General features: G+C 32.3%; 1 protein-coding gene across 1 annotated transcript; it reads left to right on the top strand.

Annotated features, from left to right (window-relative positions):
• The first annotated feature begins 9,530 nt into the window (after positions 1 to 9,530).
• On the top strand, positions 9,531 to 13,091 carry LOC105115360 (glyoxylate/hydroxypyruvate reductase A HPR2-like). The gene is made up of 2 exons (XM_011012217.1): positions 9,531 to 10,053; positions 12,355 to 13,091. Exons 1-2 carry the CDS (start codon positions 9,628 to 9,630, stop codon positions 12,871 to 12,873), a joined length of 945 nt encoding a protein of 314 aa, XP_011010519.1. The 5' UTR covers positions 9,531 to 9,627; the 3' UTR covers positions 12,874 to 13,091.
• Positions 13,092 to 19,245: the final 6,154 nt, after the last annotated feature.

Genomic DNA, 19,245 nt, shown 5'->3' with positions numbered 1-19,245 from the left:
TTTTTCTTTTTATTCTATTCCTACACGTGCATGAGAGTGTGGTCACGTACATCAAGTGGTAGACTTTGTAGGGTATCCTCATCATTTTCAAAAAATATGGCCGAAGAAGATAATCAATCACTTCATAATGAGAATAATGAGAATAACCGTGGTAGAACACTTAGAGACCACATGAATCCCACAAGAATAAGTGCACCATCATGCATAGTTTTTTCTCCCGATGCATCTCATTTTAATTTTAAGCCAGACATTATTCAACTTTTACCTTCTTTTCATGGCTTAGAATTGGAAAATCCATACTTGCATTTAAGGGAATTTGAGGAGGTCTGCAACACATATAATAATTTAAATTGTAGCATGAACACAATTAGATTAAAGCTTTTTCCTTTTTCATTAAAAGATAAAGCTAAAACATGGCTACAAAATTTAAGACCAGGATCCATTTGTGCTTGGGATGAAATGCAACAACAGTTTTTAAAGAAGTTTTTCCCATCTCATAGAACAAACTCTTTCAAAAGACAAATCACCACTTTCACTCAAAAGCCAGGAGAAACATTTTACCAATGTTGGGATAGATATCGAGACTTGCTTAGTACTTGCTCTCATCATAGTTTTGAAATATGGAGATTGGTTTCACATTTCTATGAAGGGTTAACACCTAGAGATAGACAAATGGTTGAATTGATGTGCAATGGAACTTTTAAAGATAAAGATCCTAATGAAACAATGGAGTACTTAGACTTGTTAGCTGAAAATGCATAAAATTGGGACACCACGGGTACTAATGAGGCATCGAGTAAAATTCAACCTCATACATCTAGTGGAGGTATGTACAACCTTAGGGAAGATCATGACCTCCAAGCCAAGTTTGCATCTTTAGCTAGAAAAGTTGAGGCACTAGAATTGAAAAGAAGTGGTCAATTAAAATCTGTTGAAAACATTGTGTGTCAAATATGTGAAACAAATGAACACTCAACCAATAATTGTCCAACCTTGCCTTCTTTTAAGAAATGTCTCCATGAACAAGCCCATGCTTTAAACAGTTTCCAAAGGATCAACCACAACCCATACTCCTAAACATACAACCTTGGTTAGAGAAATCACCTAAATTTCAGTTGGAAGAGTGAGAACAACAGTGCACAAACTTCACAACCACTGTTTTAAGCACACTATAATTTTTAAAATTCTCATGGATATGTACCTCCTTATGCTCCACCTTTTAGAAGAAATCTTGAGGAAACATTGCATGCATTCATTGTAAAGCAAGAGATAATCAATACTCAACTTGCTCAAAACATGACAGATTTTAAAGATACTCTTGCAAAATTAACATCTGCTCTTAGTTTCCAAGAGAAAAGTAAGTTTCCATCTCAACCACAACAAAATCCCAAGGGGCAATACAATGCAAATGTAAGTAGTTCCGGAAGCCAATATATAGATCAAGTTAAATTAGTCACTACTCTTCGCAGTGGTAAGGTTATTGAAAAACCCTCTCTTGAACCTTATGAGAAAGATGATGAGTCAATCTCTGAGGGTAAGGAAGGGGTTGAATCTGAAAATTGTAAAGAAACGACTGATTCCTCGCCAGTACTTCCATTTCCTCAAGCCATGACCAAACAAAGGAAAGTCAATCACAACTCTGAAATTTTTGAAACTTTCAAACAAGTAAGAATCAATATACCTTTGCTTGATGCTATTAAATAGGTTCCTTTCTATGCTAAATTTTTGAAAGATCTCTGCACTGTGAAGAGGAAACTGAATGTGAAAAAGAAAGCCTTTCTAGCCGAACAAGGAAGTGTCATTCTTTAGAACAATAATGCTTTGAAATATAAAGACCCTGGTTGTCCTATAATTTCTTGCTTTATTGAAGAGCATAAAATTGAAAGAGCCTTACTTGATTTCGGTGCAAGTGTGAATTTACTTCCATATTCAGTTTTTCAGAGTCTCAATCTAGGTGAGTTAAAACCAACTTCTATAACTCTTTTACTTGCCGATAGATCTATAAAAGTGCCTAGAGGAATAGTTGAAGATGTGTTAGTACAAGTCAATAAATTCATTTATCATGTGGATTTTGTTGTCTTGGATACAGAACCTGTTGAAGCATGTAATTCATTTCCTGTTATTTTAGGACGTCCATTTCTTGCAACTTCTAATGCATTGATTAATTATAGGAATGGACTGATGAAGCTATCATTTGGAAACATGACATTGGATATGAATATTTTCAACATTTGCAAGTAACCTGGAGATGATAATGATTTACAAGAAGTAGATCATATTGATGAATTAGTTTATGATCAACTTGAATCTACTTTAAGTAAAAATAAGTTGGAGGAATCTGAAGATTTGCAAATGATTTATTCTGAGGAAGAAATCACGGATGAAAAACACACCGAAAATGTTGATGCAGATCTTTTATCAAAAGTGACAACAAATTTTATATCTAACATCACACCAATCGATGATTACTTTCCTAACAAATCCTTACTTTCTCTTAGTCTAATGCCTTGGTATCATAAAAATATCAATTTTCTTGCTTCAGGAGATTTGCCAGCTGATTGGAGTACCCAAGACAAAGAAAAGTTTTTGAATAAAGTGAAGAACTTTTATTGGGATGACCCTAACTTATTCAAATATTGTCCTGATCAAATATTTCAAAGATTCATTCCCGACAATGAGAATGCGATTACAAAAATTTACCGTGCTAGATATGCAAGATTGAGATTGTTAATGAATCATAGAATTCCTGAAGATATTCGTTGGTCCGATTGAAGCAAAGGTCTGATTATCAGGTGAGTCCTCTAACTCCTTCATTTCAAACATGCCTAAAATAGATAAAAGCACTTTTGCAAAGAAACGTCGTGCAAAACAACTGAAAGTTTATCATCGATGTGCCAAATGGACTTCTAATGCACAATGTCGTTCTTTAGGAATGGTATCTATAAACCGTGAAGATAAAATACAATTCATTAAGGATGGCTTGAGTAAGGAGTCTTTAGATAATCTTCTATTGACTCTTGAGATGCATCCTAGTGGAGATGTGCATCGTGTAATTCATGATTTATGGTCACTATTTCATAAAGAACATGATCGATTTAGTCTTGGGAATCTGACTAAAAAAGACCCTGTTTGCCAGTTTTTAAGAAAACTGGATGGGAAGCCTATCCCCGACCCATAGAGAGCGTTTAAGTCGTTCTTGGATGTAAAACCAAGGGAAGATGTGAGCCACAATCACAACTACCTGTACATACACATGCTTTTTCAATAGTAAATAAATAAATAAAAAGAGAGAGAAAAAGTGTGTGAGACTCTAGCTGGCCTACATATAGGTGGTATGATTGTCTTTCTAATTTCTCATCTATAAAATCCTCTCTTCCTTTCTTTCATTTCTACTCAACCCATACATTCAACAAATACATAAGTGTGTAGAAATGGCAAGTTCCTCATGTCATCATATAAGAAATATTTGTGTTTTTGGTGGATCTAGTCCTGGGAAAGAAAAGGAGTTTTTAAAATCAGCAAATCATCTTGGTCAAGTGCTAGCTGAGAGAAAGATTCATTTAGTGTATGGGGGAGGCAATCTTGGGTTAATGGGAGGTGTGTCAATAGCTGTATTTTTAAGAGGTGGTCAAGTTTTGGAGGTCGTCCCCGAAGCTTTAGCACAAGGGGACATCATTGGAAAAAAAATTGGAGAGGAACTTCAGGTCTCCACAATGTCAGCTCGAATGAATGCCATGTTTAACCATGTTGATGCCTTCATTGCTTTACCAGGTGGCCTAGGCACATTGAAAGAGATCTTTCATATTTCATCTTGGGCCTAACTGTACATTCACCATAAACCCATAGGTTTGTTAAATGTTAATGGTTATTATGATAAGTTGTTGTCTTTTCTTGATCATGCTGTGGAACAGGAATTTCTAACATCTTCTGCACGACAAATCATAATCTCTGCTGCTACTGCTAAACAATTGATTGACCAACTACAATCTTTCATTCCTGTAACTGATCCTTATATGAGTCGCATAAATTGGTCAACTAAGGAAAGCCGTAAAAAGCTTAGATTGGATTTGAGCCTTCATTTGTGAATCTTTGTGTCTTTTGGTTTTATTATTGTGTTTTGTTGTTACTTATATTTGTTTCAGTGTGTTTCAGGTTTGTCAATATTCGTTATTTCAGGTGATATCTTCTATACTTTATCTTTCTACCTTTAAACATTGAGGACAATGTCTTGTTTTAGTTGGGGAGAGAGGGTAGTAGCTAAAAAAAAAAACTGTGTTTTCTATTTCATAAAGCATGTGCAAAATTGTTGTTACTATGATGGTAGAGTAAAGAGAACTTTTATAACTCTTGAGATGCATCTTAGTAATCATTCATAACAAGGTCTATTATAATACTTCTTGAAATATTCAGATTTACAAACTCTTGCATTATTGTCACTTAATTCTGCTCATATACTCATTTAACATATATTCTTAAGCCTTAATTTTCACACACACATTTAAACAAAAAAAAATGCAAAAAAAAATAAAAAAATAAAACTGATGATAATAAAAATGTAGATAAGTTTGGTTTCGTAGCCTCCTTAACCTAAGCAATTAAGCCCGAAGGGGTGTTTTAACACCTAATACCCTCAAGTCAACTGACTTGGGAGCTATTGGCCCAACGCTTGTTACATGGGTTGAGGAGAAAAGCTTAAGGGAATCAAACATTGCACTATCTACATATCAAAATCTGCAACCCGAGTTACTAAGCTCGTAGAGGTGTCTCAACACCTAATGCCCTAAGACCAACTAGTTTGGGAGTCATTAGCTGAAAGCTCATTACATAGGTTAAAGATGCATAGTGTTTTAAATTATATGTATATATATTAAAAAAAAAAGATAAAAATAATAATCCCAACCCAAGAAAGTTAACCTTAAACATTAGAACAAAAAAAATTTGTTTTCTTTCAAGAAAAGCCCCATAATTATGTGTTGATATATTGAGCACAAAAGAAAGGTTTATGAATATCTTGTTAAGATGTATTGAGCAGGTATATAAATTTAACAAGAGTTTGTTTATCTGGATAGATTAATGGAAGTTAAATGATGAATACCTTGGTTTGTGGAATTTGCAAATTGTTTTTCTATTTTAACGCTTTGATTACTAGGGACTAATAATAAGCTGGTTGAGGGTGTGATTAGTACTTAAAAGTGCATTTTTATCAAGGTTTTATATTATCATTTTGCACTTGAAGTATCAATAACTCCTTAACTAAATCATGTTTTATAATAATATATCTAATAATATAAGATACCTTTAATTTGTGGTTAATGTTCATTTTAAATGCAGGCCTATCATATAAATGAAAGGATTGATTGATAGATGTCGGTGCAATCCAAACCAGAACACTGTTCAGTAATTAGGTCATATCTGGAGCTATAGATTCAGATTTAGGTCTACTTTATATAGATGGAAAGGTAAGACATAGGCCTACAACTTTCATATGGAGCTCAAGATCTAAAAAGGTCATTTTCAAGTCCAAATTGTAGCAACAACAAAGAAGCTCGAAGTTGTCCTCCAACCCGAGCACTATTCCGTATTTTGGCCATATCTGGAGTTCTAGAAGTCCAAATGAGCTGAATGTTTTACATAAGAAATATGAGACAATTGCCTACAACTTCCATGTTTTCGAGTGGCTCCAATTTTGACGTTATCAATGACGTTTTGGGCAGACAAGAGAAGATAAGGATTGTCACCAAGTCAAGAGTTGGTCACCCACTCATCAATTAGTCATCAAATCAATAGTTCCTAATTTTGGCCTATAAAAGGAGGCATTTGCCATGCATTTAGGCATCTTGATGTCCAGATGAAGATCATGCTCTTGCTTTCTCTCTTTGTATTTTTTGTAATGTTTATGCTTTATTTTCATTAATATCAAGTTTATGCCTTTCATTTCCTTTCCTTTACTTAGTTAACTCTTATCTTATTTATGCTCTTATATTGTTTATTTATGTTTCTTTCTTTCATTATGTCTAGCTAAGTTTATTATGTCAAGGTGAAAAGGTTACACTAATGGTGTAAGAATAAGTATAGTGTAAACTTAATATGGAATTTAATTTTTGATACTAACATGTTTTCTATTTGTTATCTTATTCACTCTTTAATACTTTGCTTGTTAAATGACTAATCTTGATTTATGTTGTATAACACTTGGTACAACAAATGCTTAGCACTTTCATAGCCCACACTGTATGGTATAACCGACACTTGAGTTATGAAAGGAACTTAATTTGTTGTTAACATAAGTTATAATCATGAATGCTTGACGAAATTTACAAGTACTAGCATTAATTGAATAAGATGACTAATGTAATCATGTTAACAATATATAATCTGATTGGAACCTCCTTTGTGTGTGGTTTCCAATTGAAGAATAAGAGTTTATACTATACTTATTTGACATACCATTAGTGGATCCTCTAACCTTGACATTTATTGTTATCGTTGTTAAATCTTTACATTAATATTTCATCTCAAAGTTCTCATCTTCTTCTTCTTCTCCATTTCTTTATTTATTTATTTTTTTTTTATTATTATTACTACTACTACTACTACTACTACTACTACTACTACTACTACTAGTACTAGTATTATTATTATTATTATTGTTGTTGTTGTTGTTGTTGTTATTGTATTATTATTTATAATTTGTACAATTAACCTCCTTGTGGTTCGACCCTGGTCTTGCTGGGTTATTTATTACCTCGACACTCCAGCACTTGGGAGAAGACATCAATCTTTTAGTCGTGTCGGTATGTCTTTCTTCCATGTTCATATTCTTCAGTAAGAAAGACATATCCATTGACAAAATACTCATTATAGCACTTGACTTTTCTTTTAGGGCCTAAGCTTAATAAAGACAGTGAAATAACATCACTACCTCCCATTTGATAAAACTTGTATATTAAATACAAAAATAATCAATAAACAGATATTCTATAATATTGAGATACAGTTAATTACCTTACAAGAGATAATGAGTTTGTGATAGGACTTACATGTGTTTTAAACCACATGGTAAATTATTCATTTTGTAATTGAAAGATTTAGAATTCAGTCAGCTATGAGTTATTGGATAGTAAGTATTGTTGATGTTGCCAGGTTTTTCCAAATTATATGAGTTTATGATATCATAATATATAAATAATACACTCTTGACAAAATTTTAATTAGAACATCTACTTACTTAATAAAAAGTCTCAGCTCATCATAGATAAATAAGATATAATTGTGTGTTTATCTGAACTCTATTTCAGATAAATATCTTCCCTTTATAATATTTTTAAGTGTGGGTGCCCACTGGAAAGCACTTCACTACCATTATCATGCCGTGGAACACGGTTTATCCTTATTCTCAAATGAGGTTCAAAATAATATGAGATAAATTTTAAGATCTCCTCAACAATATAGGCATCTTGTTCTTAACCTTTTTTTTTTAGATTGAATAAGTACTTACATATATAGAATTAAACAAAAATTATCAATTAAAAAAATAAAAAAAAAACATTTAATTAAGAATTACATAGCAACTGTAATATCTAACCTCTCGAATAGATATATATTGGATCAATCCTTCAACTTTTACCACAAACGGTAAATGTACAGATAGAAGCTTCATTGAGTCAAAAAAATAATAAAGGAAATATCATCTTAAGTTTGCATATTGTCTCGACGATATTCGTTTCAAGCCTTTCAATATGATCAACATTCAACTTGCTAAAATATATATATCTCTCAAGAAATAACTGATCTTCGTGAGTGCATCTTATATCTTCATTGACAACAAATCACAAGAAACTAATGAGATAAGTGTTTTCATAAATACATGACAATCATGACTTATATTAAATCACATTATATTCTGCCATATCTTCTTTTCAAGGGAATTGGAAATTGATTCCTAGCTCAGTCAATAACCAAAATTGAAAATGGAGTGCCTTTTCTTTTAATTTGTGTGACTATTGATTTCATTGGTTATGCAAGTCAGCAAAAATTATCTCATGATTTATGAATTAAATTAATAGATAAAAATGATAAAAAAAAAATGTCTAAACTAATAACTTGATTTAAAACCACAATAAAAATATATTTGACTTTTAGATCGAGTTCAAATTCGTTTATAAGATTTCCAAGATTGTTTTTAGGGGAGCTATTTCATCACTTATCAAAGCGTTAGATCTCTCAAAATTAAACTTTAAAGTTGTTGTTTTGGCTATTGTAATTATTTTCCCATATATTTTCAGATTTTAATTATTTATTTTCTATTAAGTTTATGTTTTCTATTTAGGTTGGTTTTTAAGACTCCTATATAAACAATTGAGATTGTTTTTATTATTTAGATTTAATAAAACACAAGAATTTTCTCTAGATGGCTCTACACTTAGCTTTATAACCTTTATACTTGAGAATCATAGTTTTATCTTTGTTATACAATATGTCACAATTTTTCATAAAATATTTAGATCTTTGATGCTTATTATTCACGAACTCCTAATTAACTTTAAATGGAAAAAACTAGGAATCATTATTTTATTAATTAAGTTTATTAAACTTGTTTCCATCTTTAGAATGCTTATGAATTTTCAATTTTCGGAGCTCACAATCAATTATTGGGCCTTGATAAAACACATGGCAATTTTTATTCTTTGTTGTAAAAATTGTAGATCATTTTTTCATGTTTTGTTAAGTTGTTTGGAAATTGTGGAATGGTTTTATGAAATAGTTGAACATCCGATGGTGCATACCTTAAACTATTGATAACTTTTACATGATGATCTTTACTTGTAAAAGGGAAATTTCAAAGCTTTCATAGCACTAAAATACTAATGTTAGGCTATGGCATAGTATGAGAAATTTGGTTGGTTAGAAACAAGTTGATTTTTCAAGAAATGATTTCAAAATAAATATTGTTTGAGTTCATTATACATCATCCATTATCAAAAAATTGATAAATATAAACAAACAATTCAATATAATATTTTCGTTAATATATTGTGGAGAGTTTTTCTCATTAAATATATCATCGATGTATCTATTAGTAAATACTAATATAAATATTTTATTAGTATATATCAAGAGAATTATAGTAGAAAAAAATAAAAAAATCAATAATTATAATGATATATTAATTTTACAGACAAAGTTAATAAATCCATCTGTAATATTAGAATAAATGAATAGATTTTAATGTAAAGTATTGATATTATAAATTTTTTTATGTATTTATATTAACTTCTTATGATCATTTTTTAAATGGTTGTAGCAAAGTTAATTGGAAATTTAGTTAAATTAATATAATTGAAATTATTTAATTAATATAAATTAAAATAAAATCATTTGATTTGTTGCAACCCTGTAGAATCTAACCAAGTAATTTTCATTTAACTGATTTTTGCCAAACAATATAAGTTGTTGTGCATTTTTTTAATTGAAAAAAAGGGAGTGGTATAATCAACACGTTCATAAAATATGAATACACGAACTCCTGCAGGAGCGACAACAGCAACGCAACACACTGACCATACAATAATACAAAAAGGGAGACACAAGGAAAAACACCTATCGATCTATCATCTGAATCAAGCAATGGAATCCATAGGTGTCCTGATGACCTGCCCACCACCTGATCCTTACCTCGTCGAACAACTTGAGAAACGCTTCACTCTTTTCAAATTCCATTCCATTCCTGACAAAGCCCAGTTCCTCAATTCCAACAAAGCCTCCATCCGCGCGGTTGTTGGCAACGCCAGCGCAGGCGCAGACGCACAGCTCATCCACCAGTTGCCCAACCTCGAAATCGTGTCCAGTTTCAGTGTTGGACTCGACAAGATTGACCTGGCCAAGTGTAGAGAGAAAGGTATAAGGGTCACTAATACCCCTGATGTTTTGACTGATGATGTTGCTGATTTGGCTATTGGGTTGATGTTGGCTGTCTTGAGGAGGCTTTGTCAGAGTGATCGCTATGTTAGGAGTGGTCAGTGGAAAAGGGGTGATTACAAGTTGACCACTAAGGTTTGTTTTTTTTTTTTTTCAAGTTATTATTATTCTGCCCTTGTTTTCCGTTTTGATTTTCTTTCTTTTCTTTTATTTTTGTTTTGTTTTGTTTCAGATGAGTGTTTCTGGATGTTTTAATTGTATGAAAACTGAAAACATTCTAAATTTTATCGGGAAATAAATGAACTTAACTTGGATGATGGGATTTTTCATGTGTGAGCTGAGAAGTAAAAATCTTAAATTAGATTTAATGAATGTTTAGTTGAAGGGTGTGTGAGAGGGTTAGGAAGATTTATGTGATTGAATGAGCGGAATATTCTAATCAATACTTGGTATACGTATTGTTTATGATATGATGCTTGTGTACTTTACAATATTAATTGTTCAATCCTGAATATATTTGTAGCTCAACTTGTCTGCGGTAGGCTAGCTGGCTTGTCCAATTTCAACTTAGCAAACATGAAACAAATAGACAGCAGAAAGTTTTCAAAGAGTAGGGATAAACTATTGTGATGTATTCACAATTACAGATTGGTTTTTTCTAGTTAGTCAAGAGTAGTTATGCTGCAAGTGTTTGGTCTTATGGGGCTGCAGGGTACAGTAAATTCTTGTATAGAAGGTAGGCTTGTGTCATCTTCTTTGGCTGTTCCTCCTTTTCTACAAATAGATTACTATTTCTTACAGGTTTGCGTATTTGTCCTTCTCAATATTGATGAAGTAATAACTACTTTGGGTTACATTTCTCAAGAAAATCCAGATTGCAGTGCTTCACTTGGTACTCTTGGTATGCCTATTGGAACTGTTTTCATAGTAATTCAAATGTAGTGTAATGAATGTCACAAAAAAGAATAGCTTGTTTGCTAAACTTTTTTGCAAGGAGATAAAAACCTATTTTTGATTCATTTGAATTTTAGGTTTATCTAAGTTATGAAAAAGCATTTTTCAGTGTTATTAACTGTTTGGTGTCCAACGAATTGAATTGAATCATGAGCTCGTGGGCTTTGTATTTGGTTGTTTTTTTCTAGATCTGGATCTTCTGCATACATAAATGATTTGGGATTCCAAGTTTACTTTGTGTCTTTTAAATCCCCTGGAGACTGAAAGAACTAAAATTTCTATGTTTTTTCTGCTTGAAAATTGGCATTGAAAAATATTGGCAGGCTTGTATATGTTGCGTGATCAGTAAAGTAGATTCCTTTTTCACGAAAATGTAGGTTTGCTTTTTCCAAGATCACCTAGTTGAATGTGAGGTCATTTAGCTTGTTAAATGGCACGAACTTTGGGTTGTGTCATTGCCGATCTTGAGCTTGTGTGAGCCTGTATGAGTTCAGTCTCTCACTTATTCTGACTGTATAGTCTGTGTTGATTCCTTTTTCTTGCCCTTAAGCTACAACAGACAAACAGTAAAACCATACTTCAAAGGTCACCTATTTCTCTCGCAACGACTAGCATCAGATTTCTCAATTATTTGTTAGTAGGTTTCTTTTGGTGCTATCCATCAGCAATCTTATGTTCTTCACTGACAGAATCATGGTTGAGTTGAGTTCTTTATTGCTCAGTTTTCACTTGTTAGAATATCAAAGCCTGATCTTAGCTTTCTCCATGTAATTGGATTGCTGGTCTGACATTTAATATTTTAGGAACTCAAGCTTGAGCATACAGCGCAAAGCATAGTTTGTTTCTTTTATGTCCTGTGAAGCTGAAATAGCTTACTTCGGGTGTATTACCCAAATGGAACCATCTTTTAAGAGAAGAGATTTCCATGTATTTAGTCCTGCCTAGCTCATTCTGTAGTCAAATGATCTTCCTGTTAAGATATCTTATTTGTTTAGTCTTGAATACGTTTCTTCTTTTGGCCACATATTTCACTAGTGTAAATGGAATCCCTGAAGTGCAAAATAAGGTTGGTTTCACAATTTCCATGTTTCTTTGGAGGTTGAATGTGGAAAGCTTTCTTTATTAATTTGAAATGCCAGGATGTAAATGTGCTCATTTGCCATCCTTTTGTTTTCCTGAAATTGTGATGTGTGTTTTATTCAGCACTAGCAAGAGGTCTTCTGTTAGTTGTTTCTCTCCCTTGTCTTGCTAATGTTTCATTTCCCCTGAAGTCCACCTGTAGGCCAGTGAGGAACTTTAATCAGTTATAGCTAGTATTTGTCTTTTGCTATAAATTATAATGCAATTTTCTTTAGCAATTAACCTCCATGCAGATGTATCAGTCAGCTGGGTACGTGGTGTGACCAGATCATATATAATTACAGAGTTTCGCTTTATGCCTTATCTATATGTTACTTGACCCTCTTTGATCTCCTTTTTCAGTTTACTGGGAAGTCAGTAGGCATTATTGGGTTGGGCAGGATTGGCCTGGCGATTGCCAAGAGAGCTGAAGCATTTAGTTGCCCAATTAGTTACCACACTAGAACAGAGAAATCAGATGTAAAATACAAGTACTATCCTAGTGTTGTTGAGTTGGCTACCAACTGTCAAATTCTCGTTGTTGCATGTGCATTAACTGAAGAAACTCGCCACATTATCAATCGTGAAGTCATCAATGCATTGGGTCCAAAGGGTGTTCTTATCAATGTCGGTAGAGGTCCTCATGTTGATGAGCCTGAGCTGGTTTCTGCACTAGTTGAAGGCCGGTTAGGCGGTGCTGGGCTTGACGTGTTTCAAGATGAACCTAATGTACCTGAGGAACTCTTTGGGCTTGAAAATGTAGTCCTCTTGCCTCATGTAGGGAGTGGCACCGTGGAAACCAGGAAAGAAATGGCTGACCTTGTTGTTGGCAATTTGGAGGCGCACTTCTTAAACAAACCATTGTTAACTCCCGTGCTTTGATTTTGAGGTGGAGATATGTGGATGCAAGGTTGTTTGGTGGCCTCACCTTGCTTCCGGAACTGTCTATTTTGCTTCATTTAGATCATTGTTTCCTGGCCTTGGCAAAAGATGAATTGAATATAAGAAAATGTCTTCGGCATATGAGCTGTATGTTTGAAGCTACATTCCTGCTTAAATAAACAACTAGCATTTGGACTGCAGCTATTGACTTTTCTCTCCAGTAACTATATAGTTTTGATGCGTGGAGCCACACCATCAAGTTGGCCTAGCAATGGCCAGGTGAGAAAGATGGATTTATTTTATTCTTGTGAATCTAAGATGGGTTACTTTCGGAACAGCAAGTGTCTTGATTGCAGCTGCATTATCATCACATCTAAAAACTAAAACTTTGATTTTTCTCTTCATTATTTTACTGTCATCTAGACAGATTATTATGGATTCAAGTAGTGTAATAATATAATTATTCTTGCCAAAGAAACTTGTTATGCATGTAGTTATGGGTAGAATTGTCTTTTCAATGGAAAATACATGGATTGAGAGAATGATCGATGATAAAATGATTCATTTGGGTTTTTTTAGGTTGTCGTGTAGATAATGATTTGCCCCATAAATTTTTAACATTTGAGTTAAGGGCTTTTTTGTTTTTTTATTTTATTTGAAATAATTTAATTATAAAATTATTATTTATATTAAGAAATAACTGATACATGTTAGGCATGCGCTAGTGGATAGGTGTCACTCCCTATTTGGGTGGCGCATGCAAGCCCCAAATAGAACCAAGAGTCATCTTCTAGGGCATCTTTCAATGCGCCTCGCCATCCCAGACACAACAATAAGGCTCGTGTGCTGAGGAGGTCTATAAAGGAGTATTAAGTGGGGGGTTTTTCCTTCCCTCCCTCTTTACCCTCTCACGAAGAAAATTGTGATGTTCATTGCAAAAAAAACATGGGTCAAGCATAATTCTAGACCTTAAAAACTGGGCTAGACATGATTATCAGACCCAAGCAACGTAGGTTAAGCATGCTGCCAGATCCAAATAAAAGTGGGTTAATGATGTTTGTTAAACTCAATCAAACTTAGGTCAAACACCTTTGATTATAAGATGTTTTTTAACTATTTAACAGTGGGTGCGACAACTATGTTAGATCCAAACTACTTGGATCTAGTGTGGTTTTCAAACCTAAATATCTTAGGTTTGATATGGTTGACAGACCCAAGGTCCTTTACTTTAGTAAACCAAATGACTAGGGTTTAGTACCCGTTACACCAGACCTAATTACTTCCTCATCCTTTTGTTTTTTTCTTATTGTCTCTTTTTTGGTCACTATTAAATTTTAAAACATCTATTTTGATGTTTTCAAAACTTTTCAATTTGAAAAATAGCTAAGAAATGTTTTACTAATCCTATTTGAAAACTTATTCTTACAAAGTAGCTTGTGAGAGTGACAAAATATTTTATCATAATTATCAAACCATAAATCATTAGATTATTAGGTGTTCATGTTATTTTTTATTAAAATAATTATTTTTTTTCAATAAAACCACCCCTGACCTAAGTATCTTAGGTCTGATAACCAAGCCAGACCCAAAATAATTGGGTCTGGAAACCAAGTTAGACCTAAGCGTCTTGGGATTGATATATAATGTGGGTTTGTATTATTGCCAATTTCAAGTCAACATGAATGCTCCATATAATTATAGAAAATTACACAAATTTACAGTGTGAAGGAATAAAAATATTTGTATATACAAAGCTTATTTTTTATCTTTTTAAAGGATAAAATATATTTTAATTATTTGAAAGTGTGTTTAGCAACCATGTTAGATTTAATCTATTTGAGTCTGGCTTTATTTCCAGATCCAAGTATCTAGGGTATAGTGTGGTTTCCAGACCCAAGCTATTTAGGTCGACTCTGGAAACCACGTCAAATTCAAGTGCCAGATCATAACACGAGACTCAATTACCTCTTCATCTTTTTGTTTTCTTTGATTATCTCTTTTTGGTTGGGTCTAGCAACTGTGCTAGACCCAAACGACTTGGGTCAAACAACCTTGTTAGAAGTTATTGGGATCTATCAACCACACTAGACCCAAGCAACTTTGTCTAGCAAGTCATGTTAGGCTCAAACATCTTGGGTCAAGCAGTCACGACTGATCCAACCATTTTGGGTCTCATAGTCACGTTATACCCGAGGTTTATGAGTCTTTTTGTGGCTGTTAGATCCAAAGTATTTAGGTTTAGAATCTATACTTGATCTCAGCTACTTCAAAAATATTATGACCTAGGACAAAGCATAAGCAAATATACTAGTTACATCGATGTGTAAATTTAGATAGGCAGGACACCAGTTACATACTAACAATTCTATTATCCTAACAATTTAGTATCCTTTTGTATAACACGAAGCCAACAAGCCACAGGGGGGGTGGTATTCCTATGTTTCTAAAACAGAGGAAACCCGCCCTATCATCAATTGAAGTCATTGATGCGGTGGGTTCAAAGTGAACTTTAAACAGGGTGCTCATATTGATTATCTTGAGCCTGTGTCTGCTTTGCTTGGAGGTTGGCTTAGGGGTGCAGGTTTGTTGCCCATAAAAATGAGCTTAGGGTACTTGAAGAATTGCTCGGTCTTGTAAATTCTGTGCTTCAGCCTCACGTGGGATGTGATGCTATAGAAACTAACTAGTTTTGGTGTCTATAATTTTTGACTATTAATTCTTATAAATAAATAAAAAATGTTCAAATACTGAAATATAGTAAAAAAAGAAAACATTAAAAATTAGTTACGATAAATTTATAACAATGCTAGTTAGGAAAAAACCAACACGTGAGACTTTTATTAACCCTGTTATTCAGATTATATGACTAGAATGATCCTATAATAAAATAAAAAGAATTATAAAACTCTTAAAAAAATATATTAAACTTTTTAAACATGTAGCCCGAGTCATTAGATTTGAAGCATCCAATCTATAAAAATCATGAAATTTAATTCTCAATAAATTAAATAAATTAAATATTAAATAATAAAATTGAGAAAGAAAAATTCAATCATACAAAAAGATTTTAAAAAATAACACTTCAAAGAATGATGATCAAAATTATTATTACTACTAATATTAATAAATAACATCATTATTAAAATCATCACCGTCACTATCATCATCATTATTACTAATAATAATGATTTTATTAGTATTATTATTATTTTAACTACAATTATTACTACCATCACAACTATCACTATTATAACAAACTACTATTATTACTATTATTACAACATTTATCATCACTATTAATATTATTATAAATATCTTTATTATTATTATCTTCATTGTTATTATTGTTACTATCACCACCATTATTACTATCAATAGACTACTACTACTACCACTCTTAATAGTAACAGTAGTATTGGTCACTATTACTACCACTATTATTATTTTTATTATCATTGTTATTTTAATTTTATCATTATCATCATCATTTTCTTTGCTACTATCACTAATAATAATATTATCATCATCATTATCATTATTATAATTATTAATTTAGTTATCATCATCATCATTACCATCAATATTATTATTATTATTATTATTTTTATTATAACAACTAACATTACTATTATTTTTTTATTAGGATAATCATCATCATTATTATTGTTATTAATATTATCATCACTTATTCTTCTTGAAAAAATGAAAGTCATGAACTTTATTTAAATGATAGAATTGAAAACTATAAAAACTTTGAAAGGGCTAAGAAAAACAATAAAAAAATCAAAAGAAAATGGATCAAATTAAAATCATTATTATCATTGAAAAAAAATCCTTAAAGGATAAAATTAAAAGTCATAAAAAAAATTAAAAATAAAAAGATCAAATAAAAAAACACTATCTATACAAATTAAAAAGCAAGGGCTAAAATTGAAAAAAAAACTTTAACAATAAAAATGAAAAAACAAATAGAAATCAAAACTAAAAAAACCAAATTTGAAATACCAACAACAATGAAAATCATAGGATAATTATCAGGTTATAAGAGAAAAATGAGTAGAAAAAAAAATAAAAAGAAAAGAAAGAATCGTTGGTGACAAACCAGTAATATATGAATATTACACGTCACTTCAAATAAAAAAAGAGATAATAAAAAACAAAGTAAGACAATAAAAACTCATTTTTAAGTACTTGAAGCCACCATACATTATACCCAAAGCACGTAAACGGCTCTAACTGGAGTGTGTAATTTTTTCAAATTAAAAATATTATTTTAATTTTTAATTACATAATTATTATTGACCAAACTAATAATAGATAAAATAATTATTGCTTAAAAACCATAATACTTCTAATCCTATCCTGATGAATTAAATTTTGTAAATCTAAAAATATATTTATAATTATAATGTGGATAAAAAAAATACCAAGAAAACTTTTATTTTGTTACCCTTGGAGATATATTTAATTGGTAAAACTATCATCAAATAAATCTATATTGCCCAAAAGGCAAGCAAATTTTCATGTGAAGGGAAAAAAACACCACACACTGTACTATAGCGATGAAAAAAAAAAAACATAGAGAGCTACATAGAATCAATCATCAGTTTTAGTATATTTGTTATGGGTTATGGCAGACCATTTCATTTCGAACTTGACGGCACGGTTCAGCTAAAAGCCTCTTTGACTACAGTTATCTGATAAGCCTTGAATTAGGTGCTCATGTAGATTTCTTTTGATCCTACAGGGCGTCTTCTATAAGCTTACTCCACAATTTCCTAGCGTCTTGAAAAGTTCACGAAAGCTAGTTAGTATTGGTTGTTAGCTACGAATTTTGATGAGGTTACTAGCCAACCGCTGGTTATTCACTAACTAGAACTAGCTCATGAACAGCCGTAGCTCATCAAATGATAGATAGCTCACAACCAAAAACAGACAAGGCAAAACGAGAATCAGCAATGAAAAACACAAGATAACTAGCTGCCATATTTACATAAAAAGATCACTGCAACCGCCCCTCGTAAGCATTACAAGGCTAAATACCCCCATGTGACCTCTTCTTTTCTTCCTATTCGATCCTCCTATTCTCTACATGGTGCCACTTTTTACTCCCTCTTGCACATCTGGAACTTTCTAGACAATCAAATGCAGAGACTTGATCTAATCAGGGAGAAGAAGCTCCTCTGAAGATTAGGAAATTGAGTGTCTCCAACGTAAAGTAGATGAAAGTCCCTTTAGAATGAGTGAAAAAACAACCAAAATTTGATCCCACCACACATTGCCATCCACCTCCATATCTCAGGTCAAACTCCTGCCAATCATACCACACAAGAATCAGCTAAAATTAAGAGCATTTTCTAGCACGTATCAACACAGATTAAGCCATCAGGGGTTATAAATTTTCATCACACAGAAGGGGAGGGGAAAAGAAAAACACCGTGCATCTCTGCCTCAAGAGGCATACAAAACCATGTTACAATACTTAGTCGTGAAAGATCTACTAAAAAGAAGAAGGAAAGTAAAGGGAAGGAAGTGCTTTATGCATGTGTGTATGCGTGTGATGGAGAGGGAGAATGATGGTACCTTTTTGATGTGGGAAGCAACGGATTTGCAATCCAGGACATCATAGAGGTCCAAGGCCTGAGAAGCACAAGCCATGGCTTGGATTTGCATATTAAAAGGCATGTCTGTGTCTTCTATTAGTGCTTTTCCTTCCAACATATTTGTCACTCGAAGAAAAGAAAACTCAGTTGAGATATGCAGTAGTATCTAGCATCCACAAAGCTGGTTCTTATCTAAAGAGTACTAGTAATTAAAAAGGATTTCTCTCGAACCTCTCAGTTGTGTGGGAGAACTCCAGTCTTCCAGGTACAGCCCTAAGATCTCTTCATTTTTCGAGTGTAAAGTCGAATAAGCACAAACTCCAACATTTCCATCACTTTATCTACTCTTTAAGGACCTTTTCAAAAAAGAAAAGGCAGCGCTCTCTCTCTCTTACCTGTCTCATAACATTAGGATAAAGATGGTGAGGATAAAGCTCGTGAGGCTCCAATCAAGGCAAGGATGACTTGCTTTCAATCAAATATAATTTTCAATTTCGTGTGGGATTGGCATTGAGGTTAAATATATTTTTTATTAAAATTTAATTTTTTAAATAAATTATTGTTTAGTATATTTAAATTGTTTTAATGTTAAAAATAAATTTTAAAAAAATAAAAAATATTATTTTAATATTTTTAAAGTAAAAACCACTCTAAAAAAATCTTTCTCACATTCTCACGTATTATTGACTGGTTCAAACTCATGTATTTCATGATTTCTTATATCAAATAAAATCAGAAATATATTTATTTTTTTAATTTTAGAGTTAAT

The sequence above is a fragment of the Populus euphratica genome, unplaced genomic scaffold (assembly GCF_000495115.2).
Source record: "Populus euphratica unplaced genomic scaffold, PopEup_1.0 scaffold685.1, whole genome shotgun sequence".
NCBI classification, from domain to species: Eukaryota; Viridiplantae; Streptophyta; class Magnoliopsida; order Malpighiales; family Salicaceae; genus Populus; species Populus euphratica.
This window is presented reverse-complemented; position numbering and strand designations above follow the sequence as displayed.